The sequence below is a fragment of the Penaeus japonicus genome, unplaced genomic scaffold, assembly GCF_977035675.1.
Source record: "Penaeus japonicus unplaced genomic scaffold, GWHDUDI00000001_assembly GWHDUDI00000027, whole genome shotgun sequence".
NCBI lineage: Eukaryota > Metazoa > Arthropoda > Malacostraca > Decapoda > Penaeidae > Penaeus > Penaeus japonicus.
This window is the reverse complement of record NW_028234429.1, coordinates 13,223,946-13,243,945: the sequence shown is the minus strand read 5'-3', so window position 1 is coordinate 13,243,945 and position 20,000 is coordinate 13,223,946. Positions and strand designations below refer to the sequence as shown.

General features: G+C 49.0%; 1 protein-coding gene across 1 annotated transcript in view; it reads right to left on the bottom strand.

The window, feature by feature from the left end:
- Positions 1-20,000, bottom strand: part of ptc (protein patched) — a 101,808-nt gene that overhangs the window by 33,655 nt on the left and 48,153 nt on the right. The window contains exons 4-5 of the mRNA XM_086552614.1: positions 19,796-19,865; positions 18,774-18,871 (exon numbers count right to left, since the gene is read on the bottom strand). Coding sequence (XP_086408740.1) covers positions 18,774-18,871; positions 19,796-19,865 — 168 coding nt within the window. The remainder of the gene's footprint in view (positions 1-18,773; positions 18,872-19,795; positions 19,866-20,000) is intronic.

Here is a 20,000-nt window from a genome sequence, read left to right as displayed (position 1 = left end):
CAACGGGCGATTGACTTGTTTGCTCGTTAACCGCCGCTCAACGACCCTGTCAAATGGAGTCGTCTTTGAACGTCCCTTTCCAAGAGTCGTTTGCTTGTAGTTAAATGTGACATTTGCTGAGGCGTTCGCGTTATTTGCATGTGTAATACCTGAGGCAGCTGTCGCATTTGTTCCTGTTATATTTGCTTTGCTTCATGTGCCATCTTTTAGTTCGTTCATCCGTGATTTGAATAGAAAACATATTTTTCACAAAGTATTTTCGAAGTAGCAAAAATGAACATATTCACACAATACGAAATAATTAAAATATAAAAACAAAAGAGGAAAGCCATGAAAGGATATAAGAATGTCAGTAAAGTAATATAACTGAAGTAATCATTGTAAGAGTTTTAGTGGAAGTAGAATTAGTGACAAAGTAACAATTACACTCACTTATAATGTACTGAAAAAATAAAGACAAATGTGCCAATTTTACCGATTATAACAACAAAAACGTTTATCACCACCGTTATTATTATTATCATTATTATTGTCAGTATCATGAACACTGTTAGCACTAACAAAGGCTAGATTTAGATTTAAGATGTCCATAATCATAATAATTGTAAGGATAATAGAAATAATAATAATACAAAATAAACGTAACAAGAAAACAACAATAATTATAACAAACAACAAAAACAACAATAGCAGCAACAATAAAAGCAACAAAAACTGAATACCAAGTCGCGGGCCCAAAACAAAAGTAAAATTCTTTTATCCCAGCGCTATCCCGGCGGGAGATTTCAATGCGACAGTAAGTAGCCTCGCCTTCCCCGTGGCTCTGTCTTTTTACGTAGTCTCTCGTCTCCTCCGTGGCTCTGTGGCTCCGTCTTTATCGAAGTGTACATGTCAGGCGTTGGGGTGGGGTGGAGTGGGGTGGGGGTGGAGGTCTGGTTCGATAGATCGGCTCCTTTCCAGCGCGAGTTGAATGTTCGATAAGCTGTGCAGAATGGACGAGGGATCTATCCCGATGCAATTATTTGAGGAGCGGAGGGAACTGATCGAGTAGTCGTCTTGATTTTCTTTATCATTTTTTAATTTTTCTTTATTCTTTTCATTTTTATCATTTTTTTCGGTATGTGGGCGGAGAGGTCTTTTCTTTATGGTATTTTTTTTCGATGATAAAATTGATCCAACATTTTTTTTTTCCTCGATCGAGTGAGTGGCGTTCGAATGGTATCAGGTTACAATCCCTCCCAATCACGTCGCCCGACACAGCCCGCCGCACAAGCACGTAGGAACTCACTTGCACGAGTGTCGCAGACCACCCACATAGCAAGGCCAGGGCTACTCGTCTGCCCCCTTCCCCCCCTTCCCCCTAACATCTTCCCTCTTCCCCTTTACCTCCACCTCCCCCTGCCAAATCCCTCATTCCACTGTGTCCCCTCCCCTCTTCCCTCTTCCCTCTTCCCTCCCCGCCAAACCCTTCCTCTACGCCATCCTGACTACCCTGGCTCCTCCCCTCTTATCAGCAGTTCCCTCCCCCTTTTAGCCTGTAGCCCCTCCTCCAGAGTCATAGCACCGCCTCCTCATCAAGACAATATTCATCCTTCTTTCATTTATGATAATATCTTTTCCGAATATTCTTTATTTTTTCCCCGTCTAACTGTCTCATGCATGTCCGCCATACCCATTGCCATTGGTCTACGGTCTCCCCCTTTTCCGTGTTCCCTCTCGAATATTGAATAGGTTTAACGAGCAATGAAACGAAATGAAAATGAAACGATTGCTCAGTCATTTTTTTCTTCATTTATTCGGAATTCAGAGTGCAAGGTATCCAAAAACAAAAGCTACGCTGTGCAAGTTTCCACGTTCTTATACACTGTTATGTCGAGCCTTTGATATCGATGAATAATAATAATAATAATAATGATGGTAATGATAATAATAAGAAAAACGAATAGTATTAATAATGGTATCCAATCAGTTTCCAATACACGGTGTTGTTTACGAATCGCCGCTCTTTGGGAGGTCCAACTAAGAAGGGAAGAAAATAACAACAACGAAGCAGATGGAGGAGGAGGAGAAAGAGGAGAAGAAGAAAAGAGGTAAAAGTAGAAGAAGACAGAAGAAGTAGAAGGAAGATAATTGGAAATTGAGAACGGGACGAGAAAGACCAGGAAGAAGGATTATATAAAAGAAGAATAAGCAACAAATGGAGTAAGAGGCGGAGAGAAAAAAAAGAAAAACGAAGAAGAAAAGAAAAAAACGAGAAAGCGAGAAAGGCGGCGAGGTGCAAAACGTGCGAGGAATTGATAATTGCGTGCGTGTCATCCTCCTTGCTTGACACCTGCTGGCTAATGCTCCTTTACATATATTAATAATAAAAACATAATTCTGATCTCCCTGATGCAGATGACGGGAGGTAATGATAATAATGCTGATGCTAAACATTATGGTAATGAAAACGCTAATTATGAAAACGACCCGCATAGTAATGAGAATAAAGATAACGACTTTCGAGAATACGTTTCGCCAATCGTAGCGACGCCGATAAAGTCTTTATGCTACACAAAGGAGGCAGGTGAAGACGGGAAGGTGGCGCTCTCTTCGTCTTCTTTATCGTCACTTTATATCATCATCATTATTATTATAATTATTATCATTACTATTCCTCCTCCTTTTTTTCTTCTTTTCTTCTCCTTTTCCTCCTCATCCCCTCCTCTCCTTCTCTTCCCGCTCCCTGACAGATTCTCGACGAACATCTGCCATGATTTCCTAGACGAGAGGAGAGAAGGGAAGGGAAGGAAAGGGGTGTGGAGGGTGGTGGGAGGGAAGAGGATGGCAGGGGAAGAAAAAGGAAGAGAGGCAGACAGATAAACACAGGGTATGACGAGAGGGAAGAGACGGGCAGGGAAAGACGGCTTCTTTTTATTATTTATCCCTTTTTTGTGTCTGAAGGTGTGGTCAGGTAGGGTCACGTCGCAAGGGACTGCGCCATCCTTAATATGACGGTCTTTAAAGAAGGACTCCCTCGCGACACGGCCGTCCTCAGCCTGGAGATCCTGCGCGGACGTCCCCCTCCACCTGCAGGCCACGCTTGGTTGCCACAGGACCTTTGGCTTTCTTCTTAGCATTGATGGCGATAAAGAGAAAAAGAATCCAAGCTACTTTAAGGATGATGAACTTTCAATTTACTTGTCAAGATAACGTGCAAACACGGCCGGTGTGTGCGTGTGCGTATGTAACAATCGCCTAGGACGGGTGTACATGTGTACGTCTGCGTGTGCGCATCCTGGCCCGCCCGAGGGAAGACTGCAGAGTTCTCCACCTTAATGTCTTAATCTTGGCGAGCGGTCAACGGAGGGCGCTCGTCATCCGACGGACCACTAACCTGGGCGGTCGAGCGGACCCCCAACCGCCCTCCCACCACCCAGTTCGCTACAGCGCGTTTCGGGCGGCCGCGTGGGTGGGCGTGCGGTGCAGGCGGCCTCCTCGGCGCTGGTGGGCGGCTCGCACACCCACCCAGGCCTTGTTAGCGGGAATGACTCGTAGCTACACCACGGTAGGCCAAGAACGAGTGCTTAAATCATACCCGAGTCCGAGACCTACGACAGCAACATATTAAACGCCGATCTGACTCGCCGAAGGGACTGAAGGTTCCCGCGCCCGCCGAAGACCCGAAGGCGCAGGAGACGAAGGACGGGACGCGGAGGAAGCGCTAATGAAGGAGGAGGGAGGAGAGAAGACGAGGAGAAGAACAATAAATGCAACGCTCGAAACCGGACGAGAGAGAGAAAAAAAACGAAAGTTTCCCGACAAAAAAAAAGAGGAAAAAAATCGCCTCCGACTATGTATGTATGAGATGACTAACTACCAGTACTCTTACGTGGAGGAAGGGGAGGGGGAGGGGGGCGAGGTAGGTGCGGAGGGGAAGGGAGGAGGGGTAGCAGAGGGTCGCCGTGGAGAAGCGTCTGCCACCGCCTTCCCATGCTTCCCCCCCTTCCCCGCCTCCTACCCCCGGTATGATGAGGCATGACCATATAGCGATCGCTCGTATAATGCAACAGGTGAACTCAGGGGCCCCAAAACGCCCATTGCGCATGTTGATAAAGAACACCTTTCTAGTGGGAGGAGAGGAGGAGGAGGAGGGGGGGGAGAAGGGAGGAGGGAGAAAGGGGAGGGGGGAGGGGGATAGGAGATGGAGGAGGAGGGAGAAAGGGACAGGAGGAGAGGGGTGGAGAAGCAGGAGGAAGGGGAAGGTGAGAAGGAGGGAGGAAGGGACGGAATGGGGTAGAGGAAGAGGAGGGAGAAAAGGAGGAGGAGGGAGAAAGAGGCGGGGGGAAGGGAGTGAAGGAGGAGGAAGGGGGAGGAGAAGGGGAGAGAGAGGAGGGAGAAGGGGACGGGAGAAAGAGGTGGAGGGTAGAGGAAGAGGGAGGGGAGGAGAGGGAAAAGGCTGGGGGAGGGGACGAAGGGGATGGGATGGAGAAGAGGTAGGTGGGGGAGCGTATAAATAAGGGGAAATAAAGTAAAAGAAAGAAAGAATGAAAAAAAAAACGTATGTAAAACTGCAATAGAGATGAGGGAGATGAGGTGATGAGAGAGAGAGAGAGATGGGGTGATAAAAGAGATGTGATGAGAGAGAGAGATGAGGGTATGAAAGAGAGTAGAGGTAATGAGAGAGTGAGATGAGGTCTAAGATACAGCCGAGCTGATGAGAGCGAGATGAGATGAGAAAGAGAGAGATGAGCTGATGAGAGTGAGAGAGAGCGAGATGAGTCAGTGTTAGGCGAATAGGAGAACGATTGGAAAAATGGCGTCGAGATGGAGGATTAGGGCGACCAGATTGGTAGTGTGAGAAGGAGGGGGTGAGGGGGGAGGGGGAGAGAGGGGAGGGGGATATATGGAAAGAAAAAGAACGCAAATTGCAGCGGAGTTACGGAATGGAGTGAAAGCGAGGCAAAAAGTGGAAATGCTAAAGAAGAGAAAGAGAGAGGAGGGTTACTCCCCCAGATATATATATATATTTATATATATATATATATATATATATATATATATATATATATATATATATATATATATATATATATATACATATATATATATACACACACAGATGGATATATATAGATAGATATATAGATAGATACAGATATAAGGAAGAAGACAGATGAAGAGACAGAAACAGAAAAAAGTAGGAGGAAGAGAAGGAGAAAGAGAGAGAGAGAGAGAGAGAGAGAGAGAGAGAGAGAGAGAGAGAGAGAGAGAGAGAGAGAGAGAGAGAGAGAGAGAGAGAGAGAGAGAGAGAGAGAGAGAGAGAGAGAGAGAGAGAGAGAGAGAGAGAGAGAGAGAGAGAGCAGAAAGACAAAAATAAAGAGAGGAATAGTAGAGTAACATATTCACCTTTAGCTAAAATTCCTTTAAAAAAATTCTCTAGTCTACCAAGCGCCTAATCTGTTCCCGAAAATAGACGACACTCAACAATCCAGTCCCGATGCGGCAACAGCAAGAACAAAAAGAACAAGAACAAGAACTACAACGTCGACGATCACGAATAACAACACTGAGACCGAGACGAGATGTAAATCGAACTTTCGGTATCTTATGACTCGGTATCTGACTCGGTATCAACAACTCTAAAAGAAAATAGTTAATAACAAGGAATAACAATTTTATTTGAACACTTGGACTAAAATAAAAAAAAAGAAAAAAAAAGAATATTAAACTAAAACTTTTTTGTCTTGACACTATAACATAACCACCAGTTATTTAAGATATTTTGCTATTTCTAAATCTCACAGTCTTTCAGTTCTGTGTCCGTGTCTCTCTATACTCTATGTCTTTCTTTCTGTCTGTCTGTCTCTTTCTCTTTCTCTCTCTCCCTCCCACCCTGAACTAATCCCTCCCCCACAGGGGGGTCTCCATCCCTCCTTCTCCAAGCATGGGAGCCCCAAACGACCCTCTCACCTACGGTCCATGGGTGTACATGAAAGAATAGGAATCTCGCCCCTAAAAAGCGCCCAGGGAGAGCGTCTTCTTGGGGCACGGAACCGCAGAAATGAAGCGGAACCCGCGATTTCCACGCTAGCACTAGGCGGGGGGGGGGGTCTGCATTTGGAAGGAGGAACAAGGAAAAAGAGCGAACAGGTAAATCGAGGAGTTGAAATAAAAATATAAGATAGATAAATAGATAACTGAATCGTTAGATAAGAGATATACTCGATGTGGAAAGAAAATATTGCGAGAGAGAGAGAGAGAGAGAGAGAGAGAGAGAGAGAGAGAGAGAGAGAGAGAGAGAGAGAGAGAGAGAGAGAGAGAGAGAGGGTGGGGGGGCGGTACATGTTAAGATAATAATATCACTAACCGTCACTATGCTCGACCGAATGTAGATAGTGACAACAGGAAAAAAAAAATGTTAGTCGAGTTGGAGCAGCTATGAACTAATTCAGTAACATAAATCGTATAAAGGCTGGCTTGTGTTTAATGTTACCAAGTATTTGCGTAGTTGTTAGATAGTTCTTTCCAGGTATTTGATGCGAGCGGAAAACTGAAAACACACACACACACACACACACACACACACACACACACACACACACACACACACACACACGCACTAGCCTTTCAGCTTCCTCTCGCTCCCACAGCCTCGCCAGGGACCACCGCGATCTCTGCTGGGGAAAAAACCCTGCCACAATCTATCATTCATTAAGAGCCCTTTACGAGCAATCACTCGTGACCCCCCCCCCCCCCCCGCTATCAAACATGGGGGGAAGGAAGGGGGGATGGGATTAGAGGGGATACGGTGTTGGGAGGGGGAGAGGGGAGGGGGGAGAGGAGTGGAGAGAGGAGAGGAGAGGAGAGGGGAGGGGAGAGGGGAGGGGAGAGAGGAGGGGAGAGAGGAGGGGAGAGGGGAAGGGAGAGAGGAGGGGGAGAGGGGAAGGGGAGAGGGGAGGGGAGAGAGGAGGGGGAGAGGGGAGAGGGAGGTACACGTCCAGATGGAGAACAAAAAGAGATAAAGATTTTGGACATGAAAGATCGATTCAACAAAAGTGCAACGATTCCATAAGTGCAAGATTAAATTTGAGGATCGACATTAATTTCTGTTTTGTTGTTGTTTTTTTGTGCGCACGATAATATGGGAGTATCACTGCCTAGCTATTTAATCGCCAGAAAACCCGTATATTGCAACAATAATCGACCGTATCTCCCTCATCACCACCGTCATCACTACCACCACCCTCATCATCATCATCATCCTCATTCTCATCATCACCACCACCATCACCATCACAATTTATCCCCATCAACCCTAATCAACAACAACAAAAAGAGAGAAAAATAACAACAATATAGAAAAGACGGAAACAAAAAGCCGAGGCGCCGTTCCTTTGCAAAAGAATCAATGGGCGGCCACTTATCGACAGCCAATCCCGACCATTAGACAGCCGATCATCCTGCCTTGCAAGGTGTTGGCGATGATCCGAGAGGCCGTTGCAAAGGGGGTGGTTAAGCTCCGGCTCGCCCCGCCTTCTTATGATCGACAAGATGCGAGACCACAAGCATTGGGGTGGGAGAAGGAGAGGGGAGGGGATGGGAAGGGAGGGAAGGGGACGTGGTGGGGAAGGGGCGAGGGATGAGGGAAAGAGGTGGTGAGGGAGAGCGAAGGAGGAAGAAAAAAAAGAAGAAGAGGGGGCGAAGGCGGAAATAAAAAAATATAAAAAGTATCAGGTCTCGAGTGGAAGTGTTAAACAAGGATAAGAGAGGATAAGACAGGCCATGAAAATAAAGCGAAAGTAAATATGGTTCAAAAGGGCTCATAAACAGCAGCGATTTCTCTCAACAGTACACGTGCTTTGAATCCTCTCCTCTGACTAATAATTCTCTTCTCTCTTCGCTGAAATCCATCGCCACAAAGAGAGTAAAAGGAAATGGAGAACAAGAACGAGACGAAATATAAAAAAACGAAGCCATTTGTTTATCGGGGAAGTCGTGCCCGCTACGGTTTTATCTCCGAACGACTAGGCCACTTAAGGACCCGAGTCGTGTATGACGAGAGGCTTTTCATTCCGATCTACGACCTACGAACCGCGCCGGAAAAGGCAGTCGGGCATCTCCCCCTCAATTAACCTATTTCAAGCGCAGTCGCCGTCCGTCCGTCTGCGCTCGATCGCTCGCTCGCCCTCTCGACACGATACGCCGCGCCGGGATCATGCTCCTCGACGGTTCGCCGGGGTCTGTGAAAGTGCGGCGGCGCTTGTGGCTGGCGGAGGCTCTCTGTTTCTCTCTCGACTCGTCGGCCCGTATTCAAATCGGGTCTTAATTAATTGATGCAGGTATAAATTACTGTTACGAAAGGCACTGTCTGGGAATTACTCTGTTTTTTTTTACACTGTACCTTTTTTACTATATAAATCACGCAGACCTTTAAAGTCATCGAGTATGTCTTCACGCACACACAGGTACCAGTCTTTTTTATTCGTCTTCTTCTTAATTTCATTCCCTCCCTTTTCTCCTTCTTCTCTCGTTCCTCCCGTCTTTACACCCTGAGCATCCGCGTTCTCTGTTGAAGTGTTTTTTCCCTTTCTGCATTCACAAAGGGTCTGCTCCCCGGCGCGAAATTAACAAAGCGAAACCCACAGAGACAATTAGTGATTGTCTCTAATGAAGTCGTATCTTACGCTTCACATTCCTTTGTCTCTCTTCGCGTCTTCTTCGCCTTCTCGCCGCACCTCCTTTGGCGTCCACGTATCCCTTCCTCTTCCCCATTATCATTTTCACCCCCGTGTTCTCCTCTTCCACTTTGCCAAAGACGCTCTGCTTCGGTGTCAATTTTTGGGGCATAATTTCCTTCTGTGGCGGTGAGTTACGTAGCGGCTCTTAGAATTTCAAATGAAGAGACAGCCGCCTTTGCACAACGACTTGCGCAGATGCCGACGACGTCCTTTCTCTCTCCTCTTCTCTTCACCTCTTTTTTGTCTCTCTCTCGTCTCTTCAGCATTCCTTCTATTTTTATATCTCATTTTTTTCTCTCGTGTCACCTCTCATGCCTTCGAATACGAATAAAAAGGAAGTCAATGAGAATGAATCAGGAACACGGGCTAGGTGGCTGGATGGCGTCGCACGACAGACAGCAGGTAAAATTGCCTTGACGCCTTCCGCTTAACGATGTCAGCGTCTTCGTTTAAGTTGCAGGACTTTGAAGACTCCTCTAAGCACCAAATCCTTCGGCCTTTTCTCGAGCGTCTGTCAGTCTCCCCGAAGTTACCGCCTTCCCTTCCTGACGCGAAAGGCAGACGAACGGCGGTGGCGGTTGGTCTGTCGGTCCTGGCACTCCTTGACGACTGTCCAGCAAGGCCTTTCCGAGAAGGACCACCAAGGATCCCGCCGGACTTGGCACTAGCTGGACTTTCCACTTCCCAGAGCGCCGTCGACGAGGGTGGCGGGCTTTGGAGTCGCTGCTAAATTACACCAAATAAGGGGGTAATGTTGCAGTGTGCGGAGCGGTGCGCGGCCGGACCACCGACGAGATGTCCACGTCCAGGCCTTTGCAACAGAGAGTTTTTCTGCGCTTCGCTCTCCGTCGTGTCTCGCCTTTCGAAAGGGCGGCGTCCGTGGGATATAATCAGGTTATCATTCGCTTTAATCAACTGGAAGAATGCGCTTTGATAACTCAAATCCTCGCCATTTTCCAGCGCGAATACCCGCGAACGAAGACGACCGCGCAGACATCGGGACACAGGGAGTCAGTAATGAAGACATCAAGGTGTGCCCGAGGCTGTCTCCTCCCCCGCCCACCCTCCTCTCCCCCACTTGCCCTCCACCCCTCCCAACTATGACCATCACCCCTCCCTCTTCTCCTGGAACCCCTCCCCCCTCCCTCTCTCCTCCAACCCTGAGCGCCCCCCATCCCACTCCCGGACCCCGTCCTCTTGCCCCTGCCCCTGCCCAACCTCCTCCTCCTCCTCCTCCTCCTCCTCCTCCTCTCCCTCCTCCCCCCGTCTCGCAGCATCCCACCAAACTCTTACTCTTTCTTCTCGAAGATTTTTCACATTTTCGCGGGCGATTGTGGCGAGACTTTTACGCAGCTGAACATTATTGTGTCTTAATGATCGCTTATCTCGTCATACAAGGTGTCAGCAAAGTTGATTACATCTCTGGCCCCATCGATCATTTTTCTCGCAGGCGATTGCTTGCAAAATGAATCAATTACCATCGGACCCTCGTGAATGCACACTTTTTCTCACTCTCTATTTGGTTCTCACCCCTCAGTCCAATCTGAAACTCTTTCATCACGCCTCTCTCTCTCTCTCTCTCTCTCTCTCTCTCTCTCTCTCTCTCTCTCTCTCTCTCTCTCTCTCTCTCTCTCTCTCTCTCTCTCTCCTTTCCCGTAACCTCTACCCCCTAATTTTCTATGTACCCTCCGCCCCTACCCACACACCACCCTTCACCCCTCCCCCTCCCTCTCTGTCTCTCTCATTCACCCCTTTCTAAGACGCTCCGTTACGCTAGAGCACGTACCACACAGAAGAGCAGGTTCCGTCAGGAGTGGCTTTGAGACTAATCTTACTTTCTTCTTCTTCTTTTTCTCCTACCTCTTTCTCTTCTCCGTCTTCCTTCTTCTTTCTTCCTTCTTATTTTACTTCTTCTTCATCATCTTGCTCTTCCTTCTTCTTCTTTTACTCCTTCTTTATTCTCGTCTTTCTCTACTTCTAGTTATTCACTTCTTCAAATCTGTTTGAATACATTCAATGTCAATATATAAAAAAAAACTTGACTGAAATCGATGATGCTCTAAAGTTCCGAGAAAGACCGTGTTGTGTGGCGAGAAGTGAACGGAAATGAACAGAGCCATGAAGACTGTGGTAATCGCATGCGGGTTCGTGTGAATGGATTTTCTTCAATGGTGCTGGCGGACTCCTTTTTATCTCTCTCTGCTTGTAGGTGTGTCTCTGCCTTTCTCTCTTTCTCTTTCTTTTTCTTTTCCTTTCTCTCTTACTTCTCTCTTCCTCTCTATCTGTTCGAACTATTTTGCAAATAGACAGGTGTATTTTTTACGTTTGTCCTGTTAGAGATTCAGAAAAAAACTATATTTATTTACTTATTCTTAAGTGTGAGAACACGTGTACCTGAGTTTGGGATCATTTGAACAGTTTTGCGACAACAGATATGTGCAAGCAAGCACTCCAATACTTTGCACCGGGCATTGTCCTTGTGTATGCAATGTTCCCAACCATTTAGGAGACTCTTGACTATTAATCTCTCCCCCCCCCCTCACTCGTCTAATGCCATGCAAGTCCGACAACTCTCTACACGACCACATACTCTTGTCTGACAAAGGAGATACTCGAATAAGCGCTTATTATGCCACCTTCATAACCCTTCTCTTCCGAGCCTAAACTGGCCAACAACAACTACCATCCATTTATTTCTTCTTGCTCCCTTCTTCCACAAAGTCCCTCGACTCCCCCCTCCCCCTTACTTCCCCTACCCTCTACAGGTAAGTCGTAGCTTCCAGGATCCCCCTCCCCAACCCTCTTCAACTGGTATACTTTACACCACACGCCCACAAGCCTAGCTTGCCCACCCACTCGAAGCCGCGATCAAAATGTCGCCCATACCGCCCGTCCCCGACCGTCCGCCGCCACTGCTGGTCGCTCCCTGTGCGCCCACGCCCCCATGAGCCCGTCCTCCGGCCCCCAATTCCTCCTCCTTTCTCGCCGCGCGACACCGCCCATATATTCCATTCAGTAAACAACCACGCCGAAGCCGCCCCATTCACCACCCGAACCCACCCACCCCTACCCCCTCTTCCCTCCTCCCCTTCCCCTACCCCATCCCCCATCACAATGCCTCCTCCCCTTCTCCCCCTCCCACTTCCCAATGCCCCCATTTCCCTTACCACTGCCCTTTGCTCTCCTCTCCCCTTCCCCCATGCCCAGCGCCGTACCTCGGCCCCCGCCCTTCCTCTCGTGGGCGCGGGAGTGGGCCGGCCGCCGCCATCCCTCAGTGCCATGGCGCAGGGACCCATTATGCTCTCAATTTAATGGTTTGTTCCTCGGCTGGCCAAATCGGGACCCGCTTCCTCTCCTTAAGAAGCCCGCGAGGCCATCAAGGTACAATCATTAGTGCATTTACTGTCTTTATTCTTGATTGCAGGAAATTTCTGGGGGCCGTTGCACCGAGAGAGAGGGGGGGGGGCGACCGGCGATAGCAGAAGAAGTGGAGAAAGGGGTGCGGGGTGGAGGGAGGGTGCGCACCGGAGGGAGAGCCTGCACGTTTCTCAGGTGATAAGGAGGACGACGAATGTAAATGAAGGCGGGGAAGGCAAGTGTCTAGCGATGGGTAATTTAAAGGTCGTGGGCACCGAGTGCCGCCGCCTCCGCCTCTTGCTCCTCCTTCTTCTCCCTCTCTTCCTCCAAGCGGATAGGAGGAATGCAGGTGCGGTGCGGGTGGGCGGGCCGCAAGCGGGTGTAAGGCCGGGCAGCATCACAATAGTGGAGGAGGCAGTGACAGAGAAGGTGGCGACCCTGTAATTAGCGCCACACCAGCAATAAACTCCCTTAAAAGTCCCAAGAAGCCCCCCCCCCTCCCAATCCACCGCTGTCCCTTTTGAGTGGCGGGAGGGTGAGGGGGGAATGGGGCAATGGGGAGTGTTGGGTCCATGACTCATGCATGAGGGAGCGTCGCTCCTGTTGGCCATATCCACTTCACACCTCCTCACTCTTTACACTTGTCCCTTACTGTGCCTGACACTGCCATCATTTAAGGGGCAATCTCTTTTCCTATTCCCCTCTTTGCACTTTTAAACATTTTCGTCATACCTACACAATCCTTCATCTCTCCAGTCAGGCCCCGAGTTCCCTCGCCTCTCTCCCCCCCCCCCCGCACACACATACCATCTCTTCCCTTTTCACCCCCAAGACGTCCTTACCCCTCCCTTCTCCCATCATGCCCCCTAAAACTCCATATCATTCCCCATCCGCCCCTAAAAGTCCTCTTCTTCCCCAAGCCAGCCCCCTAAAAGTCCTCTTCTTCCCCAAGCCAGCCCCCTAAAAGTCCTCTTCTTCCCCACGCCAGCCCCCTAAAAGTCCTCCTCTTCCTTTCTCGGTCCTAGGACGCTGTCGCCCCCGCCGGCGTCCTCCGAGCAGGCCCTCGAACGCAGTAGGTGGCGCGAGTTCAGGAGTCCTGAAGGGGGATGTAACTCTGGCAAAAAGGTAGATTCTGGTATGTCCTGAAGGAGAACTGGGGCTTTTTGCGAGTCAGGCGAGAGGAGGGAGTGTGCGTGTGTTCTGTGTGTGTGTGTGTGTGTGTGTGTGTGTGTGTGTGTGTGTGTGTGTGTGTGTGTGTGTGTGTGTGTGTGTGTGTGTGTGTGTGTGTGTGTGTGTGTGTGTGTGCGTGTGTGGGTGGTGTGTGCGTATAGATATGTACGTGTAAATATGTGCGTGTGGTGTATCATAGCGTTGGCGTCCTCTCTTGCATTCAATCCAGGTTTATATAAACTTTATGAGATGGTTAAAACAAAAAATCCACGAAGTATGCAGACACGCGAAGGGGCGGTGGCAACAACAGGTAACATGGTGGTCCGAGCATGTGGTTACACTAATCTATCATAAAGCTGTATACAAACCTTTGGGTATTTGCGATATACATACATACACACAAATATATACATATGTATGCATACATACATACATAGATATAGACATACATACAATAAACACATAAATACATACACTACATGGATACGTACATACCCACAACAGCACAGTGGAAAGCTCGCCATCCTCCGCGGGCAACTCAACTAAAAGCAACAGCACCTCTTTAAGCAAATCACAAATGGGCGTCATGCCGTCTCTCGAGTAGAACCCGCGCTTGACAGGCATTGCAAGAGACAAGAAAATAACGCTCTCTTTAATCATATGAAAATGAACAATTAAACGAACATGCCGGGGCTCGCCAGGCATAATGAGAAAACGCGCCTTGATACACGGCCGATTTCGAAATTGCTCCCAATTGAGGCCGACGTCGCGGAAAACGAGCGTCGCGGAAAACGAGCCTCGCGGAAAACGAGCATCGCGGCTGCGCGGATGAGGCCCCCGTCGGATCAAATGGGAAGAGGCAAATTAGGCGCTGAGGGGAGAGAAAGAGAGACAGGGAAGGCAAGATGGCGGCGATGGGGAGTAGGGCGGGGGTACGGGGGGGGAGGGGTAATTCCCGTCGCTGTGGCGTCGTGGGGAATATGAGGATGAGGGGAGAAGAAGAGGAGGAGGAAAATGAAGAATTAGAAGAAAAGGAGAAGTGACAAGAAAAAGAACTGGAAGAAAATGAGAACTAAGAAGAAAGAAGAAGGAAGAATGAAGGAAGGAGAAGAAGAAAGAAAAAAGATTATGAACGCGCACGCAAGAAGGCCAGAAGACCCGCGCAGGATGAAGGGACGAGAGACGACGGCGGCGTAGCGCAGGTGGTCGCGAGGGCGGGGAGGCAATGCAGGTGAGGGGAGAGAGAGAGGGGGGGGGCTAGATAGATAGAGAGAGAGGATGGGGAGGGGAAGCAGGAGTGGGGATGGGGGGGGGGAGAAGAAGCACAACATAATATGGGTAATTAGGATCATTAGAGCTCAGTGCTACGGGGGGTAACTAACTCTCTTGATGTCTTCATCCAGCGGCGGCCCGGGAGGTGCAACACGGGCGTACAACACACGGCGGATTCACCTGGCAGGGGAGGACAGGGGCGGGTAGGGGGTCAAGGGAGAGGGAAGCAGTTGGTGGGGAGGACTGGGGAACAAGCGGTAGGTGGGGAAGAGCCGAGGAGGTTGGTAGGGAGGAGTGGGGAGGGAAAATTAGGGGAGGTAAGAGAGGTAGGGGCAGGTGGCAAGGGCAGGGAAAGAAGGGGAAGCTGGGGCATAAGGATAGAAATTCAAGTAAGGAAGGTTGGGGAACAGTGGACGGCGAGGACACCTTCCCTACGTACAAACTCAAAGCTCATTGAGGAAATCTACTGTTTTTAAGCCTGACTTCAACGCTCGAGTATTTTCTCATGTGAAATCTTCTACGGGCCACAACACTGCTTTCATACACATGTATACATAGAACTTTCAGCATCTCTTCATTTTACAAAATGAATGCCAAATGGATATGCTACAGTCACACTGAGAAAAGTTGCAAAGCTTCGTTCCAGCATTTTCATTGGTTTCCAAATTCCTCTTCAACCTCTCCCATCCTCCTTTATGCCATCTCTCCCCCCCCCCCCTCATCTGCAAGTCCTAAAATCGTCGACAGAGATAGTCATAGAATTTCCTGGGCGGGCTCATAAGGGTCGACACACCACCACCAGGCACAGCTCTCTGCCTATACAACACGACAGTCCATTTCCCAGCGGCCGCCCACATTCCAGCAAGATTGTGGCCCCGCCTTCGAAAGAGAGCGCGGACGATTGGTGCGGGCGGCTGGGCGGCGGGCGGTCGAGCGGTGCCACCCAGGTGATTCCGCCGCCGTGGCCGCCGCGACTCGGAGGCTGGAACCGCCGTCGGCTCTCTTGGGCGGCCACGAAAGACTCGGGCTCGATCTTTGTGTCAATTTCTTTTTGCTGTGAGAATTAATATCTTTCTATCTCTATCTGGTCAGATTTTTTATTCTTCCTCTTTCTTCTTTTCCTTCACCACAAATATCATAATAAATAATATCGCCTATAGTCTTGATTAAATATTCGCCCCTGAGACATTGGCCTCTTTGTAAGCTAAGTGGAAAGTTTCGAAAAAAGAAAGAACCCTAATTAAAATCCTCCCCGCTGTCGGAGATCGCTATATTCAAAAACTCAAATTCAAATGGAATCTTAACGATGGTGCGGCGTCACCGGGCGGCCTCATCTATCTGCTTCTGATGATGACCGACAAAGAACTCACTTGTACCTGTCTACGCTTGTGAATATATAATTAAGTTTATTAGTATGCCAAAGTAAGCAAGCATAAGCAAATTCTTCCCTTTGATACTAGCATGCCACGGAATCCCTCCCTTGCCTTTTTAAACAGACCCCACAAGACATTTTGTTCCCCCTCTCGTGTTTCTCTTTCTTCGACCTGACTGAAGACTTGGCCCTCCTCCTCCTCCTCCTCCTCCTCCTCACCTGGGTTAATCACGCGCATGGCCCTCTCTTTCCGAAGCTGAGTTTCTTCCTGCCTTTGCTTCCTGGCCCTGCGTCACACTGCATCCCGCGATTCTGGGTGTGCAGTAGGCCTCCTAGGCACTAACAAACTTTAACTTGACCGTATTACTATAACGAGCAATATTCTTTTCCCCGACGTATTCCCACCCGTCTATTCCCGAGGCGACGTCGTGTAGTTCTCGAAGCATGCCGTAACTGTGACTAAAACTCTCATTGCTATTGAAGACCCTTTTCTTGTAGCGTGTATTCGCGTCGAGCCGACCATTGTTCTCTCATTCAGCCGAGAAAAGTACGAACCCCGAGTGCCCCTATCTCTCCCCCCTCCCCCCACGCCCACTCCTCCTCCTCCTCCCCCTTTCTACCCATCCCCCACGAAATAACCTTCCATGCATACTCGAATTTCTCGGCTTGTCGTGGCAGTGTGGCCCTTTGCGCTATCTCGGCGCTCGTCCTCGGCAATGGGTTGTCTCGTCGTCACTCCTGATGATGCCTTTATATGCCTTTGTCTTACTAGGACAAGTATCAGCAGGCTCATCTAATCAGACATCCTACAAAGTCAAATCCTACAGGCGCCCTTCCCTTTCTCCTACTCCTCCTCTTTCTCCTAATTCTTCTCTTCCTCCCACTCGTGCTCTTCTCCTCCTTTTCCTGCTTCGAGGAGCGGAGGAGGCGCGCGAAAGCCCCTGCGAGAGCTTCATGCAGGTGAGTCGTTCCCGCTCACCCGCATGACTGATCCCTACATTACCCAGGGGATAATTACGTAAAATTAAGACCCGGCCGCGGTGGGTGGCCGCCCCGCTGATGTCTTCATCACCGACCTCCTCTTGCCAGCTGTACGATGATGATAATGCTGCACCGGTGCCCGGGTCCTCCCCTCCCCCCCGCTCCTTACCTGCCCGGGTCCTCCCCTCCCACCTCTCCTCAACTGCCCGGGTCCTCCCTTCCCCCAGCACCTTACCTGCTTGGGTCCTCCCCTCCCCCTACTCCTTACCTGCCCGGGTCCTCCCCCCTCCCCCCTAACCTCCCCCGACCACCTTCTCCACAGCCATTGTTCTCAGCTTCTACTTTGTACTTTAGTGTTGCTCGATTTTCTGAATATGTTAAAGAAGATTGTGTGTGTGTGTGTGTGTGTGTGTGTGTGTGTGTGTGTGTGTGTGTGTGTGTGTGTGTGTGTGTGTGTGTGTGTGTGTGTGTGTGTGTGTCTGCGCGCGCGTTCGTTTGGGCGCGCAAAATCTGCGTGTATCTCTGCTCAAGTACGAATGTGTTCACAGTATCAGTGCGTGGGTGAGGAGGAATCATACAGTCTGTGCGGTGATCGGAAATGAAGAAAGAAAAAAATAATAAGATAAGGGAAGGGAGGGCAAGAGGGGGGGGATGAGTCAGGGAGGCGAGGGAGGGAGGGAGGGAGGTAGGAGAGAGAGAGGGAGAGGGAGGGAGGGCGCCTCACCTGGTTAAGTGGAGGGAGGCCCCGCAACGTTTTTCTGGCGGTGTGTTCCAGGTAGAGCGGCGGGCGGAGTAGCGCTGTGGGTGGCCTTTCCTTGATGTCTTAATCCCGGCTCGGTCCGCGCAACGAAGGCGCAACCCACGTCTCCTCTCGCTCGCTCTCTCGCTCGCCTCGCTTCCTCCCTCGGACCCGCTGCCCGCCTGCCCCTCTGCCCTACCCTGGTATGCTTTTCTCTATTGCCATGGTACCCTCTATATTGCCATGGTAATCAACCTGCCCTTGTTTAATGCTACCCCCTATTCCCCCTCTTTCACACTAAGTTATCCATTTTTTGCCATCCTTCGCGCTGGTACCCTAAATTGCAACAAGTTTACAAAACATTTCATATCATTTTCCAATCCCTCGTCTTCCTTAACCTCACATACTCTCCCTCTTTCTCCTCTTCTCATCTCCGGTAAAGCAATAATCAGCAAGTTACCGACACCCCATTATAAATGTTCCGATCGTTTATTACAGGGTTTGGCGGGCTTTTTCTGACAGGTTGGATCCTCCTCCGCAATAGCCCTCTAGCGGCCGCGCTGCTAACCGAAGAAATGAAATTGTCGAATTGATATGGCTTATTACCTCCGAGCTCTTTGAGACGTAATGCGACAAGCGTCGATGCGCCGAGAACAAAACGTGATGGACGAAAATGAGACAAACAGATTGCGCGAAGAATGGAAGGGAAGGGAATCATCTATTTTCTTTTGTTTTTTGTTTTTCATCCTCAATAACGTTGATCATCTGGTTTATTGTGATCAAAAAAGGGGAAAATACAATCAATTTTATCGAAAAAGGAAAACGAAAACAAAGGTAGAAACAGAATGGGCCACCTCTCGGCAAGCAACAACAGGTGGTGATGCATTTATCTCGACAAATACACACAGACACGCACACACGCAAGCAAGCATACACACACACGCACACGCACACACACACACACGCAAGCAACCGCACACACACACACACACACACACACACACACACACACACACACACACACACACACACACACACACACACACACACACACACACACACACACACACACACACACACACACAAAAGATACGATCAAGCAAAGGGAAACTGCGTGAGGGTTGTACCAGAAGCGACCACAGCCAATGAGAGTTATACTTACGGGAGGTTGACGGGGTTCTCTGGTCCCAGGAGCTTGGAGCCCTCCCAGAAGCAGTCCAAGGGCGTGATGATAGCGCAGGGCGTGATCTTCTCGAAGATCTGAAGGGGAAGACACGGGAGAAAAGATGAAGAAGAACAAAAGAAAAAAAATACACACACGAGGAAATTAGAATCCACGTCACAAACGGGAAATGATTGCACACCTTTCGTCTACAGTTTTGCCACATTCGTATCCACTTTTCCCCTCATAACCCATCATTTGGAGGTCTCCTAACCAAAGGGTGGAATTGCAACCGGGCTGAGAGGCTGTGCGAGGAGTGGCAGGGAAGATGGACGCGAGAGAAGGCAGACAGAGATGGAGGGAAAGTGAGAAGGAAGCAAGAAGGGAAAGAGGGAAAATGAAAGAGGAAAAGAGGAAAAGAAAGTGGGAGAACGTGAGAGAGAGAGAGAGAGAGAGAGAGAGAGAGAGAGAGAGAGAGAGAGAGAGAGAGAGAGAGAGAGAGAGAGAGAGAGAGAGAGAGAGAGAGAGAGAGAGAGAGAGAGAGAGAGAGAGAGAGAGAGAGAGAGAGAGAGAGAGAGAGAGAGAGAAAGATAGAGAAAGAGAAAGAGAGAGAAAGAGAGAAAGAGAGAGAGAGAGAGAGACTGAGGGAGAGAGGGAGAGAGGGAGAGAGGGAGAGAGGGAGAGAGAGAGAGAGAGAGAGAGAGAGAGAGAGAGAGAGAGAGAGAGAGAGAAGAAAGAGAAGAGAGAGAGAGAGAGAGAGAAGAGAGAGAGAAGAGAGAGGGGGAGAGAGGGAGAGAGAGAGAGAGAGAGAGAAGAGAGAGAGAGAGAGAGAGAGAGAGAGAGAGAGAGAGAGAGAGAGAGAGAGAGAGAGAGAAGTAAGAGAAGTAAGAACAAGAAGAAAGAAAGAGATAATGAAAGAGAGACGGAAGGAAGTACATAAAGAATGTAACACAAGCAACCATAAACAGCAACTCATAAAGTGAAGGAAAAGGATCTCATCAGAAATACAAAGAAAATCTCACCTGCTCTATCATATAATCTTCAACCTCGGGTAGACTCGGGGCGAAGCAAAGGTCTTTCAAACTCCATGATCTGGAAACAAATAATAAAGGAAAATTAGAGAGAGATAATAATGATGAAACAGATAGTGAAGATAATAACGAGAACAATTCAGAATCGTTGGCTCTATAAGCTCTAAAGATTTGAGTTTATCGAACGATATGATTT